This window comes from Trichechus manatus, unplaced genomic scaffold, assembly GCF_000243295.1.
Source record: "Trichechus manatus latirostris isolate Lorelei unplaced genomic scaffold, TriManLat1.0 scaffold00227, whole genome shotgun sequence".
In the NCBI taxonomy this organism is placed as follows: Eukaryota; Metazoa; Chordata; class Mammalia; order Sirenia; family Trichechidae; genus Trichechus; species Trichechus manatus.
The window spans coordinates 3,219,684-3,243,936 of record NW_004444163.1 but is presented as its reverse complement, the minus strand read 5'-3'; the positions used below and the strand labels follow the sequence as shown (position 1 = coordinate 3,243,936).

At 42.0% G+C, this 24,253-nt stretch overlaps 1 protein-coding gene across 2 annotated transcripts in view; it reads left to right on the top strand.

Annotated features, from left to right (window-relative positions):
- SORL1 (sortilin related receptor 1) overlaps positions 1–24,253 on the top strand; it is a 222,857-nt gene that overhangs the window by 55,497 nt on the left and 143,107 nt on the right. For both annotated transcript variants that reach the window (XM_004389001.2, XM_023742976.1), the window contains exons 7-11: positions 10,427–10,528; positions 11,734–11,903; positions 16,867–17,059; positions 19,913–20,030; positions 21,722–21,795. In XM_004389001.2, coding sequence (XP_004389058.1) covers positions 10,427–10,528; positions 11,734–11,903; positions 16,867–17,059; positions 19,913–20,030; positions 21,722–21,795 — 657 coding nt within the window. The remainder of the gene's footprint in view (positions 1–10,426; positions 10,529–11,733; positions 11,904–16,866; positions 17,060–19,912; positions 20,031–21,721; positions 21,796–24,253) is intronic.

The window sequence follows — 24,253 nt, the reverse complement described above, 5'->3', positions numbered from 1 at the left end:
AGTCATCTGGTGTTTTATTTTGTACACCTACTGGAACCATCCTGTCCTGTTTTTGTAAATGTTTTGATATTGTCTGCTGTCTTCGGGGCATTCAGTAGTTATTTTTCTCGTTTATTGATTGTAGATTTTTTTTTTTTTTTCGTCCTTTTTTAAAAATTTGGCTAGGTCTGAGCAGGCAGGCTGTGTGTTCTTTGTTGTTTGCTCGTCTGTGGGCACGATACTTTTCTCCTCCTTCTCCAATTGGCAGGGGCAGGTGTATCTGAAGAGGAGTTACTGGGATGAGTTGTTTGTGGCACTTACTACAGCTACCAGGGCGGGTCGGTAATCAGTGCAGGGCAGGTTCTGGTAGACCGTGCCTGTGCTGCTTGTTGGTGTGATGTTAAGCGCAGGGTGCAGGTAGGTAGGATGAAGTGGGGAGATTGTTATGTGTGGAGCTAAGATGGATATGGGAGAGAGGAGAGAGGAACAGGAGCCAAAAACATAGCAACAAACAAAAAAGACTGCTAGGGGAGCTTGCCGTTGGTGTGGAGAGATGAGAGACTATGAAATGGAGAAAAACGAAAAGGGGAAGAAGAAGAAAAAAAATAAAAGAATGAATAAGTAAAAATTACAAAGGAAAAAGAACAGTAAAGCTCCCAGGGATCCCACCGGTGCGGCTATGAGGTCTGGGGAAGTTGTTCTCGCGTGTTGCAGCACAGCCTGGCTAGATGGCGTAGAGGTGTTCAGCATCAGGTATTCAGGGAACAGGAAGAGAAGGAAGGTATAAAGAGACGAAAAACTGAGTAATGAAGAAAGACAGAAAGAGAAAAAGAGGGAAAAGAAAACAAAACAAATTAAAAAAAAAAGAACAAGAAAAGCCCCCAACAAAACAAGAGAAAAAAAAAAAAACATGAAAAAAGAAATGCCCTCAGGGATCCCTCCTGCGCGTCTTTGCAAGCCGAGGCATTAGGTCCTAAACCGCGCAGTGCTGCCCGGCCAGAATGAGCTCCCACCTCGAGAAAAGGAAAAGAAGACAAACGAACAATTCAAAACAAACAAACAAGCCCCGGGATCCCACCAGCACGGCAGCCCAGACCCGGAAGCAGCTCCATACTCTAGCCGAGCTCTGCAGCCCCTCAGGAAGATGCAGAGATGGCGCATGGAGCCAGGTATTTGAGCGACAGGAGCGCGAGGTGGTGAGAGGTAAGGAAGAAATCAAAAGAAGCGGAAAAAATCATTATCAGCAGCCAACCAGTGGCACTCAGGAAGTGAGCTGGCCAGTGCTCGCAGGTGGAATCCAAGCAGCTGGTGCTTCCCGGCCAAGAGACTGTGGCCGTGGGAAGCAGAGGAGGCTGAGTGGGGTTGAAGAAGGGTGGGGGGTGGGAAAGCGTATATTGCAAATTACTGGTTGTTTTGTCTCTTGCTGGAAGCTCTGTGAAGCTGCCTTTTCCTACCCCCATTTGCTGGTCTCCGGTAGGAGTCCAAGATGGCGGATCCGCGCTGTGTTAGCTGATAGGGGACCTCTGCACGAATCTTTCCTCTCTCTCCGTTCTCTGTCAATTTTATTACTCCGTTTGGTGCTTGGCTGAGTTCTTTATCTCTTCATTTGATGGTTTAGGGTTTCAGAATTGCTGTTTTCTCTGTTTGGCTTCGTTTTTCGGATCTTTGCTATGGAGGAACGGCATGGTGCTTCTGCCTAGAGTGCCGTTTTGCCCCGAAACGTTGTTTTGACAATGAATGCAATGCCATTCCTCTTCAAGTTGTCATTCCCGACATGGTAGACCATATGATTGTTCAATTCTTAATGGCTGATACCAGTCCATTTCAGCTCACTAATGCCTAGGATATCGATGTTTATGCATTCCATTTCATTTTTGACGATTTCCAGTTTTCCTAGATTCCTACTTCATACATTCCACATTCCAATTGCTATTAATGGATGTTTGCAGCTGTTTCTTCTCATTTTGAGTTGGGCTACATCGGCAAATGAAGGTCCCGAAAGCTTGACTCTATCTATGTCATTAAGGTCGACTCTACTTTGAAGAGGCAGCTCTTCCCCAGTTGTCTTTTGAGTGCCTTCCAACCTGAGGGGGCTCATCTTCCGGCACTATATCAGACTGTGTTCCACTGCTATTCATAAGGTTTTCAGTGGCTAATTCTTTTCGGAAGTAGACTGTCGGGTCCTTTTTCCTAGTCTATGTTAGTCTGGAAGCTCAGTAATTGCCAAAAAGTTTGGGGTGGAGGGTTAGCTACTCCCCTACAACTTCACTCCCAGATTCTCATGAAAGCCAGCTTCAGCTATTTCTTGCACAAATGTGTCTCATTAAGCAAGGTCCTGATCTGTGGGCTTGATGAAGTCTCCTGCTATCCTTATAGATGATTCAACCACAACTTATGTGATGAAGCCATAACTGTCTTCCAGCTGAGAGATTGGCAAACCACAGCCCACCACCTGGTTTTGTAAACAAAGGTTTATTGGAACACAGCAGGTTCATTTGCTTATGTATTGTCTGTGGCTGCTTTCTTGCTACAGAGGCAGAGTTTAGTAGTTACGACAGAGACTGCAGAGCCCACAAAATCTAAAATATTTACTGTTTGGCCCTTTACATAAAAAGTTTGCTGACCCTTGTTGTAGAAGTAGGATTCTGTTACTCTGTCAGTTACCATCAGGCAACCAGAATCCTCTAGTTCAAGGGCTTGACAAGTCGCAGATATTAACTCTAAAGGTATAGGCTGTGTTGTTATTGTTAGCTGCTGTTGAATTGGCCCTCTACTCATGACGACCCCACTCACAAGGGAATGAAACGCTGCCTGATCCTGCACCATCCCTGTGATTGGTTCCAGATTGGACCATTGTGCTTCAGAGGGTTTTCACTGGCTGATTTTTGGAAGTAGATTGCCAGTCCTTTCTTCTCAGTCCATCTTAGTGTGGAAGCTCCACTGAAACCTGTTCAGCATCATAGCAGCACACAAACCTACACTGACAGATGGGTGGTGGCTGTCCATGAGGTGCATTGGCTGAGAACTGAACCTGGGTTTCCTGCATGGAAGGTGAAAACTCTATCACTGGCTGTGTTGTTGCTGGCAAGTCGATTCTGACACATAGTGACCCTGTAGGACAGAGTAGAACTGCCCCATAGGGCTTCTAGGCTGTAAATCTTTATGGGAGCAGATTGCCATGTCTTTTCTCCCCCAGAGCTGACCGTTTGGTTAGGAGTCAAGTGCTTAACCATTGTGCCACCAGGGTGCTGTACGGGATATAACCAAAACCAAACCTGTTGCCATCCAGTCGATTCTGACTTCTAACGACCCTATAGGACAGAGTAGAACTGCCCCATAGGTTTTCCAAGGAATGGCTGGTGGATTCGAACTGCTGACCTTTTGATTAGCAGCTGAGTTCTTAACCACTGACCCACCAGGGCTCCGTTCTGTCTGTAGGCCTTCTTAAATTGTTGTGCCCTGTTCATGCCAGTGTGCTATCTTTAAAATATTATGACCGGTTCAAGTATCTCTAATACTTCTGCTCTCCCAAGTGAGAGCCCATTTTTACTTTCACTATTCTGACTGACTAACCACTAATTTCACTATCGAAAACTGATGACTGACTTTCATTATGCTACTGTTGATCAGAGATAGCAGAAAAAGCATGGTAACTGCCTCAGCATTCTGAGCTGTCTGATGAGCTGACCACATTGGAGTGTGAATTCCTAATTAGGATAACAGACCCAAACTGATCCCCTGACAATTTATTATAATGTTACTTGAATAGATCTAAAAATAAAGCTAGGTATAAGCACCTAATGCTTATAATTCTCATATACAACAATAAAACTTAAAGAAATGTACATATTAAACATAAAACTACAAAACCAATAAAATCTAAATTAATATTTTTTATAATAGTTCTATTGAGATATAATTTACATATCATAAAAATTTAATCTTTTAAAATACTCAGTTCAGTGGTTTTGAGTATATTTACGGAATTATGCAATCCTCAGCATAGCCTAATTCCACATTTTCATCACCCCCCAAAAACCTCATACCCATTATAAATAACTCACCATTCCCCTCTCCCCTGAGTCCCTGGCAACTACTGATCTACTTTCTGTCTCTGTGAATTGTGTATTCTAGACATTTTATAGAAATAGAATCATACAGTATGTGGCCTTTTGCAGCTGGCTTGTTTCACATAGCATAATATTTTAATTCATCCATGTTGTAGCATGTATCATTACTTCATTCATTTTTATGGCTAAATAATATTCCATTGTCTGGTTATACATTATTTATTTATCCGTTCATCAGTAGATGGGCATTTGGGTTGTTTCTATCTTTCGGCTATTATGAATAATGCTGCTGTGAGTATTCACATGCAAGTTTCTGTGTGGACATTTATTTTTCAGTTCTCTTTGGTATATATCTATGAGTGGAATTGCTGGGTCATATGTAATTCTGTGTTTAACCTTTTGAGAAGTTGCCAAACTGTTTTCCACAATGGCTGTACCATTTTATATTCCAGTTTGCAGTATATTAGGGTTTTTCTCATGGCACTCGTTATTGTCTTTTTTATTATAGCCCTCCTAATGGGTGTGAAGTGGTATGTAATTGTGGCTTTAGTTCGTGTTTCCTTAATGGCTAATGATGTTGATCATCTTTTCATTTGTGTATTTGCCATTTGTGTATCTTCTTTGGAGAAGTGTCTATTTCAAGTCCTTTGCCCATTTTTTAATTGAATTGTTCATCTTTTTATTGTTGGATTGTAGGATTCTTTATATATTCCATATATTAAACCCTGATCAGATTTATGGTTACCAAATAGTTTCTCTCGTTCTGTAGATTGTCTTTTCACTTTCTTGATAATGTCCTTTGATGCAGAAAAATTTTTAATTTTGATGAAGTTCAATTTATCTGTTTTGTCTTTTGTTGCTTGTGCTTTTGGTGACATAAATATAAAGTCTTGAAGTTTACCCTTATGTTTTCTACTAATAGTTTTATGGTGGTAGCTCATATTTAGGTCATTGATTCATTTAATTTTTATATATGTTGTGAAGTAGGGATCCAACCTCACTCTTTTGCATGTGGATATTTATGGTAATTGTCCCAGCAATATTTCCTGAAAAGACTGTACTTTCCCCATAAAATTGTCATGGCACCCTTGTTGAAAATTAAGTGACCTTAAATGTAAGGGTTTATTTTTGGACTCACATTTCTATTCCTTTGATCTATCTGTCTATCCTTCTACAGTACCATACTGTTTTTATTACTGTAGATTTACAGTAATTTTTGAAATTGGGAGGTGTGAGTCCTCCAGCTTTGTTTTTCTTTTTCAAGAATGTTTTGGCTATTATAGGTTCCTTGCATTTCCCTGGTGGCAGAGTTCAGCTGCTAACCAAAAGGTCAGCAGTTTGAATCTGTCAGGCACTCTTTGGGGCAGTTCTACTCTGTCCTACAGGGTCGCTGTGAGTCAGAATCGACTCGATGGCAATGTTTTGTTTTTGGGGGTTTTGCATTTCCATATATGTTTTAGGATCAGCTTGTCAACTTTTTTACAAAAAAGAAGCAGGAATTTTGATCGTGACTGTGCTGAATCTGTAGATCAGTTTGGGGAGCATTGCTACCCATTCCTACAATGGAAAAGGAAGAGCAAAGAAGAATTGCTACATTTGAATTGTGGTGTTGGTGAAGCATATCGAATATACCGTGGACTGCTAGAAGAACAAACAAATCAGTTTTGGAAGAAGTACAGCCAGAATGCCCCTTAGAAATGAGGAGGGTGAGACTTGGTCTTGTTTACTTTGAACCTGTCTTCAGGAAAGACCAATTGCTCATGCTTGGTAAAGTAAAGGGTCAGCGAAATCAAGGGAAACCCTTCGTGAGATGGATTGACACAATTGCTGCCAACAGTGGGCTCAGACACACTAACAATTGTGAGGATGGTGCAGGACTGGGCAAATGTTTCATTCTTTTATACATAAGGTCACCATGAATTGGACCCGACTCAACGGCAAGTAAGAACAAGAAAGCTATTAAATTTTCCCGTCCGTGAGCATGGGATGTATTTCCATGTATTTAGGTCTTCTTTAATTTCATTCAAGGATGTTTTGTGGTTTTCATTGTACGTGTTGTGTACTTATTTGTTAAATTTATTCCTAAGTATTTTATTATTATTTATGCCATTGTAAATGGAATTGTTTTCTTAATTTCAATTTCTTCATTGTTAATATAGAAATACAATTTATTTATGTATATTGATTTTGTATCCTGCAGTCTTGCTGATTTCCTTTATTAGTTCTACTATTTTTTGTGTGCGTGCATGCATTCCTTAGGCTGTTTTGTATACAAATCGTGTCATCTGCAAACAGAGACCATTTTACTTTCTCCTTTTCAATCGGGATGCCTTTTGTTTCATTTTCTTGCCTAACTGCCTTGGCTACAACGTCCAGTACAATGTTGAATAGAAGCGGAGTGTGCAGACAGTCTTGTGTTGTTCCTGATCTTAGAGGAAAAGCATTAAGACTTTTTCACAATTATGTGTGATGTCAGCTGTGAGTTTTTTTGTAGATGGCTTTTATCAGATTGAAGAAGTTCTCTTCTGTTTCTAGTTTAAGTATTTTTATCATGAAAGGCTGTTAACGTTTGTTAGTGTTAATTGAGATGATCATATTTTTCCCCCTTTATTAACATAATGTATTATATTGATTGATTTTCATATATTAAACCAACCTTGCATTCCTGGGATATATCTCACTTGGTGCTCGTGTTTCATTCTTTTTATATGTTAATGGATTCTGTTTGCTGTATTTTGTTGAGGAATTTTCCATCTATATTCATAAGGGATATTGGTCTGTAGTTTTCTGTGTTTGTGAAGCTGTTGGTTTTCAGGGCTACTTCAGAGCTAAAGAAAGGGGGATGACACTAGGGTAAATTAAAATACCACAAAGTTGGCTGTTCTTGCTGAGATTCAGCTGTTTTTCTTGAATAAACACTCTCAGATTGTTGCAAGTCTTTATTTAATTTTCAGAATTCCGAAAGAGTTGATTTTGAGAATTTGTGTCAACATTCTTGTTCCTTTTAGAGCTGAGCAGATTTTCAGAATTCCTCACTCTGCCATTCTGGAAGTGCTTCCCAATTAATATTAACGTTGTAAAGTTTTTATTACAGACATTTTTAAATATACACAAAGGAGAAGTTAATATTAGTATGATCATCCCGTGTACCCTCATCCAGCTTCAAGATTATCTACATTTGCCAATCTCTTTTCACCTCTCTACCCCACTGCTTTTCTCCCCCGGGATATTTTAAAGCAAATTATAGATGTCATACCATTTTGCCTATAAATATTTCAGCATAGGCAACATTAATGTGGATGATGATGTTTTACCGAGCTTTCATTACTGCTCCCAAGGAGAATGTGGCAGTGAATGCTACGGCCCAGGTGCTTCTCAGCTGGCGTCCCTGTGCCACCAGGTGCCTTGGGATGCCTCAGTTCCCCCTCCAAGTTTCTCTAGCTGAGCTACTCTGGAGCTTTCAGTGGAATAGCTCACTGCAGCATCCTTCGGTCTTCACTTGCAAAGGATGTGTCATTTACTCAGTTCCTTTCTGCTCTTTTCTGTTTGACCTCTCTTTTCTTTTTGTTCCTGACACAATCTCAGACATAAATGTTAATGTCCCTACTGGAATTAAGATTATTCAGATACTTATCTTAGTTTATTTTTAATTATTAAAAATGAAAAGGTAAAATTAAAAAAAAATTCTTACTACAAACTCTCAGACTCTGTAAGATTGGTAAAGATTAAAACATTTAAATAATTCCTAGTTGTTCCTGATGGGTGTGTGTGCTAGTGCGTGTGTAAATTGGTGCAACTTGCAGGAATGTAATTTAGCAATACATATGGAAAATAAAATTTTAAAAAATAATTTATTTTTGTTGTTGAAAATACACAAAGCAGAACATACACACAAATAAAAATTTTAACCTAGAACTTCTAAGAATGTATCCTTTAAATATTCTAGGATAGTTGCAAAAAGGTAATATACACAAGTATGTTAATTGAAGCATTGCTTCTGGACACCACCTAAGTACCCATTAGTAGCTGTTAAATGGAAAGATGTCTAAGATAAATACTGTTAATGAAAAAAGGTTAAGTTGCAGGATAGTATTTATATCATGATTTTATTTGTACGTGAAAAGTAAAATTGCATGTATCAATTTGGGATTGTGCTAGGCTACTGGTAATAGGCTAGAAATAAAAATGGCTTAACCAAGATGAAATTTTATTTTTCTCCTATGAAAATGAAGTCTGAAGGTAGGCAGTCTAGGGCTGGTATGTTAGTACCCTGGTTTTATTTGGGACCCAGGCTCCTATATTTCTGGTCTACCATCCTAACTAATGATTTTCATTCTCTGGGTTACCTCGTGGTCTAAGATGTCTGCTGGAGCTTTTGCGTCCTCATTGCAGTTAGGAAGAACAAGGAAAGACAGAAGGGCAAAAATACAACCCTTTCCAGCTGATTTAGTCTCTTTAAGCAGCTGTCCTAGAAACCCCATGCAACACATCTCTTTGCATCTCATTAATTGGTACTTAGTCACTACCTGACCACATGTAGCTGCAAAAAATGTAGCAGACTGTACTCTCTTATTCTGTGGTTTGAGTAGCATTGTGAGTGGCAGTTTCAAGATCCTGTTGCTAAGGAAGCTGGGAATAATGGATGTTGGGATAGGTACTAGCAGTGTCTGTCACTGTAAATAATGCTTGTATATGCTGGCACAGGTGTTTGTAAAGGAATACGCAAGAGCCTGAGCCAGCAGGTACCACGGGGAGTAGAGTGGGAAGAGGGATTTGAGGTTAGAGAGCAAAACTTCAGCATTTTTACCTTCTACCTTTTTGTACTTTTTTTTTTTAATGAGCATGTTTTACTTTTATAATAGTAACAATAATGAAAAAAAAACCAATCTGGTTTATTAAGAAAAGTACCAGAGCCTTACGATGTATCTTATGATCAGTAGTGTGCCATTGTTGATGTTTTTCTTGGTGGTAGTAAAATGCAGTAACTCTCTAAGAATACCTTAGGAGTGAACTTGAATTGTCCAGGTTTAGAAATAATTCTCCCAGAAGATAGTGGGATGGATGAGATTTAAGGTTTTTGAAGTGACGTTGGTATTCTGTGATTTTTGCATATTTATGGTAAGACTTACCTTGGAATACATTCTCAACTCTTCTGGCCTCCCAGTAGCAATCATCAAGAACTTTTAACTAGTGGTGGAGCTGGGTGTCATTGGGAAGTGGCTCCTTTCTAAGCTATAATCATAGCTGTAGGTAGTGAAGAAATAATAAAGCATATGAATGGGTATTTCAGTGATATCTGTATAGATATTTATAAGGATTAATATGTGTATAAACCAAAACCAAACTTGTTGCCGTCAAGTCAATTCCGACTCATAGCAACCCTGTAGGACAGAGTAGAACTGCCTCATAGGGTTTCCAGGGAGCAGCTGGTGGATTAGAACTGCTGACCTTTTGGTTAGCCGCTGAGTTCTTAACCACTATGGCACCAGGGCTCTTATATGTGTATAGGATGACTCAAACTAATCATCTGACCTTTACACATAGTATAACATTTTATTGACTAAGGGGTTTTGAAATTTGCTGCAAACTAAAGCCTTGTGACTCGATTATACTTATAATCTAGAAATGGAAGTAGAAAGGAGAAGAGAGTATGTTTTGTATGCATGGTGTGTGGTTAGAAAGGCTGATCTCCCCCAAGTTATGGAGGTTGTGGGGCTGTAGGCTTTTCCTGGCCAATCTCTCCAGCTGCATCATACAACATTCTCACCTTTGCTCACCCTGCTTAACCTTTGGCGGCTTCCATGCCCTCTCAAAGCCCTCCCATCATGCCATTGTCCTTCCTCCTCAGCTAATATCCATGGGGTATCTGGTATCTACTGAAGACTGAGGGAGCCCCGGTGGCACAGTACCCCAGTGGCGCAGTGGTTAAGTGCTGGGCTGCTAACTGAAAGGTTGGCGATTTGAACCTGCGAGCTGCTCTGCAGGAGAAAGATGTGGCAGTCTGCTTTTGTAAAGATTTACAGCCTTGGAAACCCTATGGGGCAGTTCTCCTCTGTCCTACAGGGTCGCTATGAGTCGGAATCAACTCGACGGCAATGGGTTTTATGGGTTATTGGAGACCAGGCATCTAGGATAAAACAGCACAGCCTAAGCTGTCCAGCGATGACCAAAAACCCCAAACCAGAGCCTGTTGCCGGTGAATTGAGTCTGACTCATCCAGTGATGACAGACGTTGCAAAAATGTGAATTTGAGGTCATATTCTCTATTTTGTGTTTTTAGTAGAATCGGAGTAGTCTGACTTTTCTGTTTCCCTTTTCACTTGTTTTGAGTGGCTGTAATCTGGCACAGTTAATTTTTCTCTCCTTCTCCTTGGCAGCATCTCCTGGGCAGTCCGCAGCAGCCTTCTGTCCAGCTCTGGGTCTCCTTTGGCCGGAACCCCATGCGAGCAGCCCAGTTTGTCACAAGGCATCCTATTAATGTGAGTGGGGTCAACTTGGAGGTGGGAAGAAGTGTTATTGTCCCCAGGCGGAGGTCAGAGGAAGGGTGTCCCTGGGGATGTCCTGCTGGGGTGGATATTTGTGAGAGGCACCCTGAAGTCATTTTCCAGATAGGTCTCTAGACAGCCATTATATTCTGGGCATCATGGTCTGTTGTTTTCCCACTTCACTGATTGAAGTACATCTGAATGGGGAGTGTTTAAGTGGAGAGGATTGGCAGAGAGGTTTGCAGCCAGAGTCAGTAAGCTCAGCGTGCCAGCACTAAAGGACAGGGCACAACAGCACTTGTTTATTAAGTACCTGCTGTATTGCTTACAGAGCCCTGGTGGTGCAGTGGTTAAGACTTCGGCTGCTAACCAAAATGTCAGCAGTTCGAATCCACCAGTCAATCCTTGGAAACCCTATGGGGCAGTTCTCCTGTGTCCTATAGGGTCGCCATGGGTCAGAATCGACTAGATAGCCATGGGTTTGTTTGTTTTTGTATTGCTCATAGGTGTTTAGGTTCCAAAAGCAGAGGAGATTTGTGCCCTCCCTTTTACGAACAGACAGATGGGAGAGAACCTGAACAGAAGATAACTACGTTAAAAAAAAAAAAAAAAAAAAAACAAAACTTCTGTAGGTAAATGCTTGAATCTGCAGTGTGTATTATAACTAACAGAGATTGACAGGCAGTGTCATCGTGGACAGGGGTCATCGGAGAAGTGGTGCGGGGAGAAGGTAGCATGTGAAGGCCTTGGCATTAGCAGAGTAGCTCAGAGGAGTGTGTGACAGAGGACGCTCTTGTGTCCATTCTGTGCTCTCTCTGGGTTCTGCCTTGCTTTGTTGTTTTAAGGAAAATAAAGGAAATGAAATGCAAATTAATTTATATTGTACTTTGTACTAATGAGAGGTATCATGGATGAAAGTGGGGGACGTTATTAACTACAAAGAGGTTTTAGATCATTTCCGGAGTTCAGTGACCCCCTTTGCCAACTTGAGGGCCTGCCCCATCCACAGACCAGCCTCAGGTTCCCAGAAGAGAAGACTCTTCCAAGCTTCTTTGTCAAGATTTGGGAGCTTCGTGTGGGCTTGAGGTCCACATTCCTCACCGGGGCATTTGGAAGTCATTGCTTTCGTGTGTATAGGGAGAGCTCGCAGGGCATATGTGTTTTTTGACTTACTCAGTTTTTGACTTTTGGTTCCAAAGGAATATTACATCGCAGATGCCTTGGAGGACCAGGTGTTTGTGTGCGTCAGTCATAGTAACAACCGTACCAATTTATACATCTCGGAGGCAGAGGGGCTGAAATTCTCCCTGTCCTTGGAGAACGTGCTGTATTACAGCCCAGGGGGAGCTGGCAGTGACACCTTGGTGAGGTAAGGAGACGACGCCTCCCTCCATGCACGTTTGGTATCTGTGCTGCCAAAGCAAGCACTTCCCCCTCTTTTTAGGTCAGCACAACCACACACTTCTACTTCAGTGGTTTCCAACATTAGCTGCTCATTCGAACTCACCTGGTGAGTTCACATCCCTGGGTGGTGCCAGTGCTTTGTGCTTGGCTGCTAGCCTAATGGTTGGCAGTTTGAACCCACTCAGCAGTGCTGCGGAAGAAAGACTTGGCGATCTGTTTGTGTTAAGATTACAGCCAAAAAAAACCCCTATGGAGCAGTTCTACTCTGTAACGTATGGGGTTGCCATGAGTTGGAATTGACTCAATAGCCGTGGTTTTTGGTGGTGAGCTTTCAGAAGCCCTGGTGCCTGGGTCACATGTCCAGGGGTTACAGTTTAATTGTTTTTTGGGTGTAGCCTGGGCATCAGCTCCTCTGGTGATTCTTAGGGGCAGCCAAGGCTGATGCATGCTGCTCTAGGTGACACTTAGGGTCACATCTGCCCTGGTAATCACCCCCTTGGGCTCCCTTCATTCAGTTCTCTGATTCTGTGGTCTCTGAGCCAGTCTGAAAGACCACTTGGAAAATATCCTCCAGTCAGAGTGAGCTGGTGTGTGTGTGACCAGGGCCCTGCCTCCAGGTGGCTCAGGTTAATTGACAACATTAATCTTTTCTGATAAGTAATTGCAAGGTGTTGGTCCTGTAGGGAAGACACCACCATCATTGAGCCTTTACCAGTAAATCACACGTTGGGAGTTGTTTTCAATCCCAGTGATGGTCTTCCCGAGCCACCACAGCCATTAAGGGGACTGTGAGGAGTTAGATGTGCTGGAGGGATGGGTACATTCTGAGGGTCCTTCCAGTACCCGAAGTCCACTTATTCTCATTTGTCATGTGACAGATCAGACTGTTGGTGAGGCATGTGACTGTGATTAGGATTACTCTGTGCCCGTGGAGAGAGCGGTCTGGGTGCAGTCTGGTGTGGGGGCAGGTCTGGCACTGGGGCCGTGACCACCAGTTCACAGGGGATGCCTTTGCTGCCTGGCTGTCTCTCCTCATGCTGGAATTCATTCAGCCACCAGTTCATTCAAATATATGCTACTACCATGTGCCAGATGGGGTTCTAGGCACACCATTGTAATAATGTTTTTGTTGTTCTGTGCCCTCAAGTCAGTTCTGACTCATAGTGGCCCTATAGGACAGAGTAGAACTGCCCTATGGGGTTTCCAGGGAGTGGCTGGTGGGTTCCAACTGCCAACCTTTTGGCTAGCAGCTGAGCTCTTAGCCGCTACTCCAGCAGGTCTCCAATAATGTATATGTTGTTAGTTACCGTTGAGTTGATTTTGACTCCTAGCGACCCCATGTACAACAGAAAGAAACACTACCTTGTCCTGCACCATCCTCACAATCATTGTTATGCTTAAGCCCATTGTTGCAGCCACTGTGTCAATCCTGTGTCAGTATAATGTATACAGCAATGAAAAATCCAAACAAAGTTCCTGTTTCATGGAATTTATATTCTCATTAGGAGAAGACAGGATATAACAGGCATGTATTCTGCTAAGTGAGTGCTGAAAGGAAAAATAAAGCAAGATGAGGAGATGGGATTAAGAGGGTGTTATCATCTGTAGGCTGGTCGTGTAAAGTTATTCCAAGAGGGTGACATTTGAGCAGGTGCCTGAGTTAGCTGAGGGAAGGAGCCATGCAGACCCCTTGGGGAAGAGCACCCCAGGCAGAGGGAGCAGCAAGCACCGTGACTGAGGTGGGTCTGCATTGGTGTTTAGGGAGCAGTGAAGAGGCCAGGGTGGTTGGGACAGCTGAAGGAGGGGAGAGAGAGAAGTCAGAGACAAGATCCGAGAGAGCATGCTCAGATTGTATAGGGCCTTCTAGGAGGTGGAAAGAACTTTATTTTTTCTTCTAAGTGATGGAGGGTTTTGATCAGAAGATGGGCAGCATCTGATATAACCTGTTAATTGTTTTTTACCATTAAAAAAGTTATGAATTGTATTATTTATAGAAAAATACCTAAAACATAAATGCATAGTGTTAAACATAATTACGAGTGAACACCTGTGTGACTTAATTTGTAAAAAAGTTATCCTTGATGGTGTGTGGAAATTAGACTACTATCTGGGGTAGGATGGAAGTAGGAAGACCAGTTGTGAAGGTTTTTCAGCAGTCCAGTCCGGAGGGGACTGCTGTGGGGTGGGCCCAGGCGGTAGCAGTAGAGATGCTAGAAGTGGTCAGATTCTGAATATATTTTAAACGTAGAGCCAACAGGATTTGCTGATGGATTGAACAGCAGTGGGAGGGGCATGAGAGAAGCAGGAGTCAAGGGACCCACCACTGCTGCTTGGCCGGAGCAGCTGGTAGAATGATTGCCACTGTGGCAGGCAGGGCTGGGCGAGGAGCAGGTGTAGGGGAAAAGATCAAGAGTTTGGTTTGGGACTTACTAGGTTTGGGAGTCCTTGGGTGGCACAAATGGTTAATGTGTTCGCTGTTGTCTAAAGAGTTGGAGGTTCAAACCTACCCAGAGGCATGCCAGAAGAAAGGCCTGACAATCTACTTATAAAAAAATCAGCCATTGAAAACCTCATGGGGCGCATGGTTGCCATGAGCTGGAGTTGACGCGACAGCAGCCAGTCTGGTTTTATTAGGTTGGAGATGCCTGTTAGATATCTGAGTGGAGACCTTTCTGTCTGATCTCTGATTGTGCTTTTCCACTTCCTGTTTTTTCTCCTTCAGAGGTGATGTTATCTTTTTTATTCCATAGTTTTTTTAATAATTAAAATCATAAATGATTATCCCTCAGGCTTTTCACTGATTCTTGTTTATCTTTTTCACCTTTGAGAGTCTCTGGTTATAGGGTGGGTAAGTCACAGCTTGCAAAGGTTTCCTTGTCTTCATTTAGTCAGATATTCAGGCTGAATATCTCATGATAGGGCAGAGCCCGAGCTAGAGGGAAGGAGAGAGAGAGAGAAAGAGAGGCCGTCCAGGCAGCAGTAACCTCAGGTTACGAGGCTGTCGGGCTACCTCACAGATAAAGCCCTTTATGTAGTTACAAATGTTCTCCTTACCCTGCCTGAGCATGTAGTCTTGTCAGGGAACTGAAAATAGATTCACATGAGAAATTATGGACCAACATCCCTGCCCAGCTTTCCTATTTTTTCCTCAGGTTTTATCTTGGGACTAGAGATGTTCACATGTGCACAGTTGAGTGACATTTTGTCATCTGCATCTCGAACTCAGCTAGATGAAATGGGGTAAGGGTGAATTAGCAGATTATATGGACAAGCTGGTTGAAAATAAACCTCTGTGGTATTTGAATTGAGCTATTCTTTGAACTAAATAGGAAAGCATGGTGCCAAGGAACTAGTTCTAATTTACTCAGAGAACTGGAGAAAGAACTTTTAATAGGGAATGAACCTGGTGTTGGTGGTGACGTGCCAAGTAGAAATCCTGTGGAAAGCAGGGTTCAGATGTTGGACGTGTTGGAGGAACAAATGTCGTGATGAGAGGCCAGGTTTGTGGAGAGGAGGACTGGCTTCATTGCCTGGGGATGGCTGTGAGGCTTGGATTCTGTACTTAGTGTGGCTGAAGGGAGCCTGGTGAGCAGCCCAGCAAGTCTTGGCCCAGGGGACTCTGGGAAGGGAGGGCTGAAGCGTGGTGGTGAGGGCCAGTGGAAGATAAAAGGAAGAAAATGGACTTTCAGAGAGTAGTGAGAGTAAGGTAAGTTGTTGCAGGGCAGGTCAAGGAAGGAAGTGAAAGGAGATGAGCTGGGAACTCAAGGCAGAGGAGTGAGGGGCTGGAGGACAGGCTTCTGCTTGGAAGGACAAGGTAGAACATCCGGAACACGACCTGGGCTTTTTTGAATGGGAGAAACTCAGACCTCCCAGATGCATAAAGAAGTTAATAAACCTACCTGACAGCAGCAGGTTTCCTAATGATAGACTCAAAGGCAGTAGATGGAGGTAAACAGAAAGTAGGAAGGTTACAGACCTTGAGCAGATTCCTAAGGAAGTAACTGAAAATAACTAGCAACCACATGTCAGAAAATTTTATCTCAACTCCGGTATCTTAGCTGGGATTTTGCTCAGTCTCTCAGTCTGAAGTAGGCACTGTCTTTGTCAGGGCTGCTTTTTTTTCTTTCCCTGCCTTAAAGCGTGTTTGTCGTAGGCATCTTTCTATCTGAGGTGGTGGAGCAGTTGCCCAGCTAAAGAGATTTGTATTGGCGGATAATGGAGAAATTCTCCCTTTTGTGTTTTATTGCGTAGCCCATGGGCTCAGAACCCCCTGAGTAAAGGGAACACTTGTAGTTTTAGAAGCCATGTGTGAACTATGGTAACCATTTCTCAGAGATTCATTCTATTTATGATGTGTGTACTATTTTAGTATAAGACTACTTTCCAGAGAGATTACAGTGCCTTAGCATAGCAGGTAAAGTCTGGGAAGGTTTTCTTCTCTGCGTCACTGTTAATAAAGAGAATCTCGAGCTTTCTGGAGCTGTCCTTACTGTGTGCATTGTGTCTTTGGAAAGGAATCGATTAATTCTACTGGGCTTCCTGATAGAAACCCTGTGGGCTTTTATCTGAGCAGAGTACTAGATAATTAGGCTGTAAGTACCTGTTTAACCCTTAGTTGTATTTCTTTGGATTGGGTTAAATTGTCAGTCTCAGCAATGTTATTAGTGTCTTGCAAGCCTGGCTTCACATTTCCTGATTGTCAAGGCTCTCTGGAGAATTTGGGGTCAGTTTTGATAATGGAGAAATAGATGTGACTCTGAGGTCAACATTTGCATATTATTTCGTTATTGTAACTCCTCTCCTAGGAGTTATTAATCAGGTAAGCATCTTGGTTCCTCAAAGTTAAAAAAAAAACAAAAAAAAACCACTTTTTAAAAATACCAAGCAAATATCAATTCAGATTCATAGCTGTTTCCTTTCTCTTGTAGGTATTTTGCAAATGAACCATTTGCTGACTTCCACCGGGTGGAAGGGTTACAAGGCGTATACATTGCTACTCTGATTAATGGCTCTATGAGTGAGGAGAACATGAGATCGGTCATCACCTTTGACAAAGGAGGAACCTGGGAATTTCTTCAGGCTCCAGCCTTCACAGGATATGGAGAGAAAATCAACTGTGAGGTATAGATGCTTTAATCTTGCTTGGGCTTTTAATACAAGGAAAGCAGCTATGGTCTGTAGTAGTTTCCTACATCTGCTGTTTCCTGGAAAATGCAGGATCATGTAGTAGTCCATTAACATCACCTAGAATACAATTTTATCTGTATTTCTATCCTCGTAGTTCCCAAACTCTGGACCAAGGCACCCTGGGGTGCCATAGTGAACTCACAGGGGCACCATGAGGTGTTTTAAAATTTTGAGGGGAACACCATGATACTCACATGTGTTGGATACCATGTGAATTACTAGCTTGAGGTAATCCATGGTTTTAACCTTAGATTATGCTGTATTCCTTCTAATGATATATCTTTGTAAAGCTGGATTTTCAACAGTTAATGTGATAAAAAGCAAATGATAAAATCAAGGTGGAACAGGAAATGAGAGTGGCGGTATTCAGTCTGATTCCAAGGTTTGAGGAGTTGTACAGTGCCCGACAGGTACACACATCCCATTTGTAAGTAATCGTGGTTATTTAAGAATGAAATAAAAATTATAACTTTTCTTTCAATTTATATATATTATTTTTTCAAAGTGTGACTGAGTTATTAGGACATATATTTTTCTTTATTTCTTTGGACTTAAGTATATAAAAAACAAATGTTGGTATTTTTTTTGGCCTGAGGGTGCTATAAAAAAATCACTGAGACGCCAATGGTATTGTGAACCAAGAAAGTTTGGGAACCTCTGCCATAAGTTGTTATTTCTACGGAACTTCTTTTACAATTTCTCTTTGAATATAATTCAGAATTCTACAGTTTTCCCTGTCTGTGGCCCCATCTGAAAAGCTAAGAATACTAACGTGTATTCCCATTATTGGTGTTCTTTGGAAGAATAATCTGTGGACTGTGGTTCCTGTCTTTTTATAACTCTCCACGGCTCTCTTCCTGTTTCATCTAAGGCATCTAGGGCATGTGAAGTAGATGGTCAGAAGGAGCTCAGAAAGCAAGTTGTACTAATTTTCAGAGAAACTGTAACATTTTAATTAGATCATTACTTAGCCTTCTGGAGTTTTGAATTTTGTTTTTCTCTGATAAAATATGTTGACTCTCCTGTATGCTGTATCTATGGCTCTTGGGGAAATTCTTTTGGAAACCTTTGCCCTAGAATGTTCTTGATTTTTCTTCCCTGTTTGGCAACAGGTTTCGATTTATCACATCAAATCTATTTTTGGAAAGTGGCAGGATATAAATAGATACAGACAAAAACTGAAGTGCTTCTCCTTTGCTCAGTAGAGTCTTCTGGGTCTCAGGGGCTCCTGCGTGGGGTGCTGTCGAACATGATGTGGGTGTTCAATATAATTAGTGATACTGTTAAAATTCAGATTTTTGTCTCCTTGACAGATGAGTGTATTTGTGAGTTGTAGGAGGGTTAATCAATTTTCAGTTTCTACTTCAGATTTTAGGTGGTGAAAGGAGTGATTAAAAAAATGAACAAAAACAAACAACAACCACCACCACAACAAAACAGTTGCCGTCAGGTCATCTCTGACTCAAGGCAGACCCGTGTGTTTCAGAGTAGAACTGTGCTCCATAGGGTTTTCATGGCTGTGACCTTTTGGAAGTAGATTGCCCGGCCTTTCTTCCAAGGCATCTCTGGGTACACGCAAAACCCCTAGCCTTTTTCGGTTAGCAGTTGAGTGCTTAACTGTTTGCACCACCCAGGGACTAGGCATGTTTAAAATCTGATTGCCTGACGAAACATAAAACCTTAAATATACAGACTTCCTTGAAGGCAGAGAACCCTAAGTTAGAAAAGGAGACGTGAGGAATAAATATTTCATTGAGACTCAACTTTAAATTTTCTCCAGTTTTCATTTACCAAACTGTGATGCTAGAAGATGAATATTTATTAGAGAGATCCTTTCGTGACAGAAATAAGTATATCTAGCAAGCCCTGCTACAGTTGTCACCTGTACCATGAGCACACACAGAGTTCCCTTGTCTAAAACGCAGGACACTTTCTGCCTAGGAGAATTAGGCATGACCACATAGCAAGAGACCGTGTCCCCGTTGTTTGCAGAACTACTGCGAATCTGAACATAAGTGAGAGTGACAAGTCTGAGTATACTGAAGCTTTGTGTTGGACACCCACACCTTGTACAAATGCATACTGCCTACCTACCTACTTGCTTGCTTTCTTTCCTTCTTATTTATTTATTTAATTATTTATATTGTCATGAATATACAGGTAGGTAACAAAACCTTTGCCATTTCAACAGTCTTCACATGTGCAGTTCAGTGACATTAGTTACGTTCACCCTGCAGACTACTTTTTAAAACGTTTAATGTGAATCCTTTGAAAATGGTGGCGTTTTGGCGTTTGCATGTCATAGGCTGTTATCTGGGAGCTTATCAAAGAGACTTTATGACTTTTGATTCTTGGTTTTTCTTCTGACAGAGTTGCTTAGAACATATTTGAAACACATCTGCACTGACTCAGAAAATAATACCAAGAAACTTTTTTATTTCCGTTTAGTTCTGAGTCACTTGAGAGGATCTCTGAGTGATAAGGAGAGAGTGACAGCCTTTCCTGTTTACTTGAGTTGACACTGATTTCTAATGGCTGTTCTTTGAGAGTCTCAGAAGGATTTTTTATTATTATTTTTCTCTTCAACGGGAGACATTTATGTGGGTTCACATTATCATCTCCATCTGACGGAGTGTGGAGACAGTCAGGCTTTGAGTCTGGTTCCCTCCAGGCCAGGTTTCCTTCCTCTGTGTCTAGCAGCAGTATCCTCACACAGGCCTCAGTGTTTAGAGAGAAATCTTGGCATTGTACCACATGCTGACAGTGTCTGGAACGTTTGTTCCGTAGCTTTCCCAGGGCTGTTCCCTCCACCTGGCCCAGCGCCTTAGTCAGCTGCTCAACTTCCAACTCCGGAGAATGCCTATCCTGTCCAAGGAGTCAGCCCCGGGTCTCATCATTGCCACTGGTGAGTTTGCTTTGCCTCTTCAGACTTTAGGGTTAAGCTATCTGGTTGTGTGCAGCCAGACACAGAGTCACTACCGACATCTCCTGATTAACCTCTGTTTGTGGTTGTGAGATGTTGTTAGTTGTTACATGTGATTGTTGTTAGCTGCTGTTGACTTGGCCCCTGACTCATGGTAACGCTAAACACATGAAGCAAAATGCTGCCCAGTCCTTTACCATCCCCATGATCAGTTGCAGATCAAATTATTATGATCCCTAGGGTTTTCCTTGACTGATTTTTGAAAATAGATTGCCAGGCCTTTCTTCCTAGTCCGTCTTAGTTTGGAAGCACTGTTGCAACCTGTTCAGCGTCATAGCCACACGTAAGCCTCCACTGACAGATGGGTGATGACTGCGCATAAGGTGTATTGGCTGGAAATTGAACCTGGGCCTTCTGCATGGAAGACGAGAATTCTACCACTGAACCACCAATGCCCCCATAGTTGTTATATAGTACTCCAGATAACAGAAAGATGTTTACCTGTGTTTTATCACTACACAAAAGCATTTGACTGTGTGGATCATAAAAACTTGTGAATAACATTGCAAAGAATGAGATTTCCAGAACACTGAATTGTGCTCATGAGGAACCTGTACTTAGACCAAGAGGCAGTTGTTTAAACAGAACAAAGGGATACTGTGTGGTTTAAAGTCAGGAAAGGTGTGTGTCCAGGTTGTATTCTTTCACCATACTTATTCAGTCTGTATGCTGAGCAAATAATCCAAGAAGCTGGACTGTATGAAGAAGAATGAGGCATCAGGATTGGAGGAAGACTCATTAACGAGCTGTGATATGCAGCTGACACAACCTTGCTTGCTGAAAGTGAACAGGACTTGAAGCACTTACTGATGAAGATCAAAGACCACAGCCTTCAGTGTGGATTACACCTCAACATAAAGAAAACAAAAATCCTCAGAAGTGGACCGAAAAGCCACATCACGATAAACAGAGAAAAGATTGAAGTTGTCAAGCATTTCGTTTTACTTGCATCCACAATCAGTGTCCACGGAAGCAACAGTCAAGAAATCAAAAGACGCAATGCATTGGGCAAATCTGCTGCAAAAGTCCTCTTTAAAGTGTTAAAAGCAAAGATGTCACTTTAAGGACTAAGGTGTGCCTGACCCAAGCCATGGTGTTTTCAGTCACCTCATATGCATGTGAAAGCTGGATAACGAATAAGGAAGACTGAAGAAGAATCAATGCCTTTGAATTGTGTCATTGGCAAAGAGTATCCAATATACCACAGACTGCCAGAAGAACTAATAAATCTATCTTGGAAGAAATACAGCCAGAATGCTCATTAGAAGCGAGGATGACAAGACTTCGTCTCACGTACTTTCGACATGTTACCAGGGAAGACCAGTCCCTGGAGAAGAACATCATGCTTGGTACAGTAGAGGGTCAGCAAAAAAGAGGAAGACTCTCAATGAGATGGCTTGACACAGTGGTTGCAACAGTGGGCTCAGGCATGACAACGATTGTGAGGATGGCACAGGACCAGCCAGTGTTTCGTTCTGTTGTACGTAGGGCTGCTATGAGTTGGAACCGATTCAGCGGCACCTAACAACTAACAACTCCAAATATCTAGTTGGGCAAGGGGATTATCTGACACATTCTTGACATTAAAAACAGTTATCTCTCTTACATTTTAGGTTCCGTGGGAAAGAACTTGGCAAGCAAGACGAATGTGTACATCTCTAGCAGCGGTGGAGCCAGGTGGCGCGAGGTCAGTGACCCCCCCTTGGTTCTTCTTTGTGTGAGAACATGGACTGTGTGCAGCATTTCAGGGACACGTGGCCTCTTGTGAAGAGGCCAATGGTAAAAAGACTATAAAGTAAAGAGACGTACCTGGAGCCACACACGAGAGTCAGTTGCACTAATTTGTATTCACACCTAATCATGTGGACTCATGATGCTGGCAAAAATGTTACTTTAAATCACAAACAGACTGTTTTTTGGAAACAGCTGTGAATTTTGCTAAATGAGCCAAGATGAAAAGTTCCATGAAGGCAAAGATGATGATGTCTGTTTTGCTCACATCTTTTACCCCCAGAACCTAGCAGTGTAGTCAGAGTGCTGTCAGATCCTGAAACTTTTTTTTTTTTTTTAATGTTACTGAAGTTGAAGTCCTGCCTTTCCTCACTGTGCTGTGCTGGGTAGGTGGTTTCATCTATTCTGTGCTGTAGAAGAGGACTGTTTTGGCCCTTAAGGTTGTGTAACTATGTAGCTCCTTAAACAAACAAACAAAAAGCCAAACCTTTTGCTGTCCTGTTGATTCCAACTGACAGCGACTCTGTAGGACAGAGCAGAACTGCCCCATAGGATTTCCAAGGAGAGGCTTGTGGATTTGAGCTGCCAACCTTTTGGTTAGCAACTAAGCTCTTAACCACTGCACCACCAGGACTCCTTAGGCACTGATTATACCAATTGAAGGCAGAGCTGGTTCTCTGGTCCTGAAATGCTAATGTGACCTTAGACATTAGAGAATTCCCAAACTGGTTAAAACACGTTTTTTACCAGTTTCCCGTGACTTATTAATGCCCAGGGAAGTGTGTTTGCTCTCAGCATGGAGGGCTTGCTTTCAGTGGTGTGCTTCTGCGTGTGCAGGGCGCCCCCAGGGCAAAACTCAACAGAGGATGCAGCAAGAATCTTTTGAGCACCCACCGCAGGCTGAGCACCGTGTCAGGTGTGATGTGGAGTTCTCATCCTCATGGTGCTTCTTACTGAGATGGCAGTATGTACTCATTCACATTTAAATGTGTGTGATATAAGGCAGTGATAATGCCTAACATTTATTTGCTGTTTGCAGTTTGCAGAGACCTGTCACATACCTTATCTGCTGTGTGGCAGGTCTTACCATCCATCCCTCCAGACTCAGACAGTGCGTGCGTGTGTGTAAATTAAGAGCTGTACATTATGATAGAGAACATAACTACACATTCAGATGAAGGAGATTGCTGAAGGCCAGAATGTCAAAAAGTATGAAAAATTTGGAATTTTCACATCATCCTTGTCCTGCTCCCTTGAGAAAGATTAAGCAGCTGCTTTCTCCTTCCTTGGAGCTGAACATTCCTTTTGAAATTGAGTGTTTGCTCCTCTGTGGATAGGCCTGTGGTTTGCTGTACCTTCTGATGTTGGTGTAATCTGGGAACTGGACATCTGCAAGTGATTTCCTTCTGGATGGAAGCAGTGTCTTTTTCTTCCTCCAGTGAAGTGGGATCATGGGGTGATGCCAGGCAGCTGTCAATGCCTCCATCCAGTTGTGCTCAGTGCCTGCCAAGAAGCAGCCACTGTACAAGGGACCTTATTTTTGATGAGCATAAGATGTATTAGGGCTCCTAGCATTGTCCCTATTTTTTTCTTCCATGATCTTTATAGTTTTCGATTTTATATTTAGGTCTTTGATCCATTTTGAGTTAGTTTTTGTGCATAGTGTGAGGTATGGGTCTTGCTTCAGTTTTTTGCAGATGGATATCCAGTTATGCCAGCACCATTTGTTAAAGAGACTATCTTTTCCCCAATTAATGGGCTTTGGGCCTTTGTCAAATATCAGCTGCTCACAGGTGAATGAATTTATGTTTGGATTCTCAGTTCGGTTCCATTGGTCTGCGTATCTGTTGTTGTACCAGTACCAGGCTGTTTTGAATACCGTGGTGGTATAATAGGTTCTGAAATCAGGTAGTGTGAGGCCTCCCACTTTGTTCTTCTTCTTGAGTAATGCTTTACTTATCCGGGGCCTCTTCCCTTTCCATATGAAGTTGGTGACTTGTTTCTCCATCTCATTAAAAAAATACCATTGGAATTTGGAGCCGAATTGCATTGTATCTGTAGATCGCTTTGGGTAGAATAGATATTTTCACAATAATGAGTCTTACTATCCACGAACAAGGTAGTTTTTCTACTTATGTAGGTCTCTTGGTTTCTTGCATTAGTATCTTGTAGTTTTCTTCGTATAGGTCTTTTATGGCTGTGGTTAGATTTATTCCTAAGTATTTTATCTTCTTGGGGGCTATTGTAAATGGTATTGATTTGGTGATTTCCTCTTGGGAATTCTCTTTGTTGGTGTAGAGGAATCCAACTGATTTTTGAATGTTTATTTTGTATCCTGATACTTTGCTGAAATCTATTAGTTCCAGTAGTTTTCTTGTGGATTCTTTGGGGTTTTCTGTGTATAAGATCATATC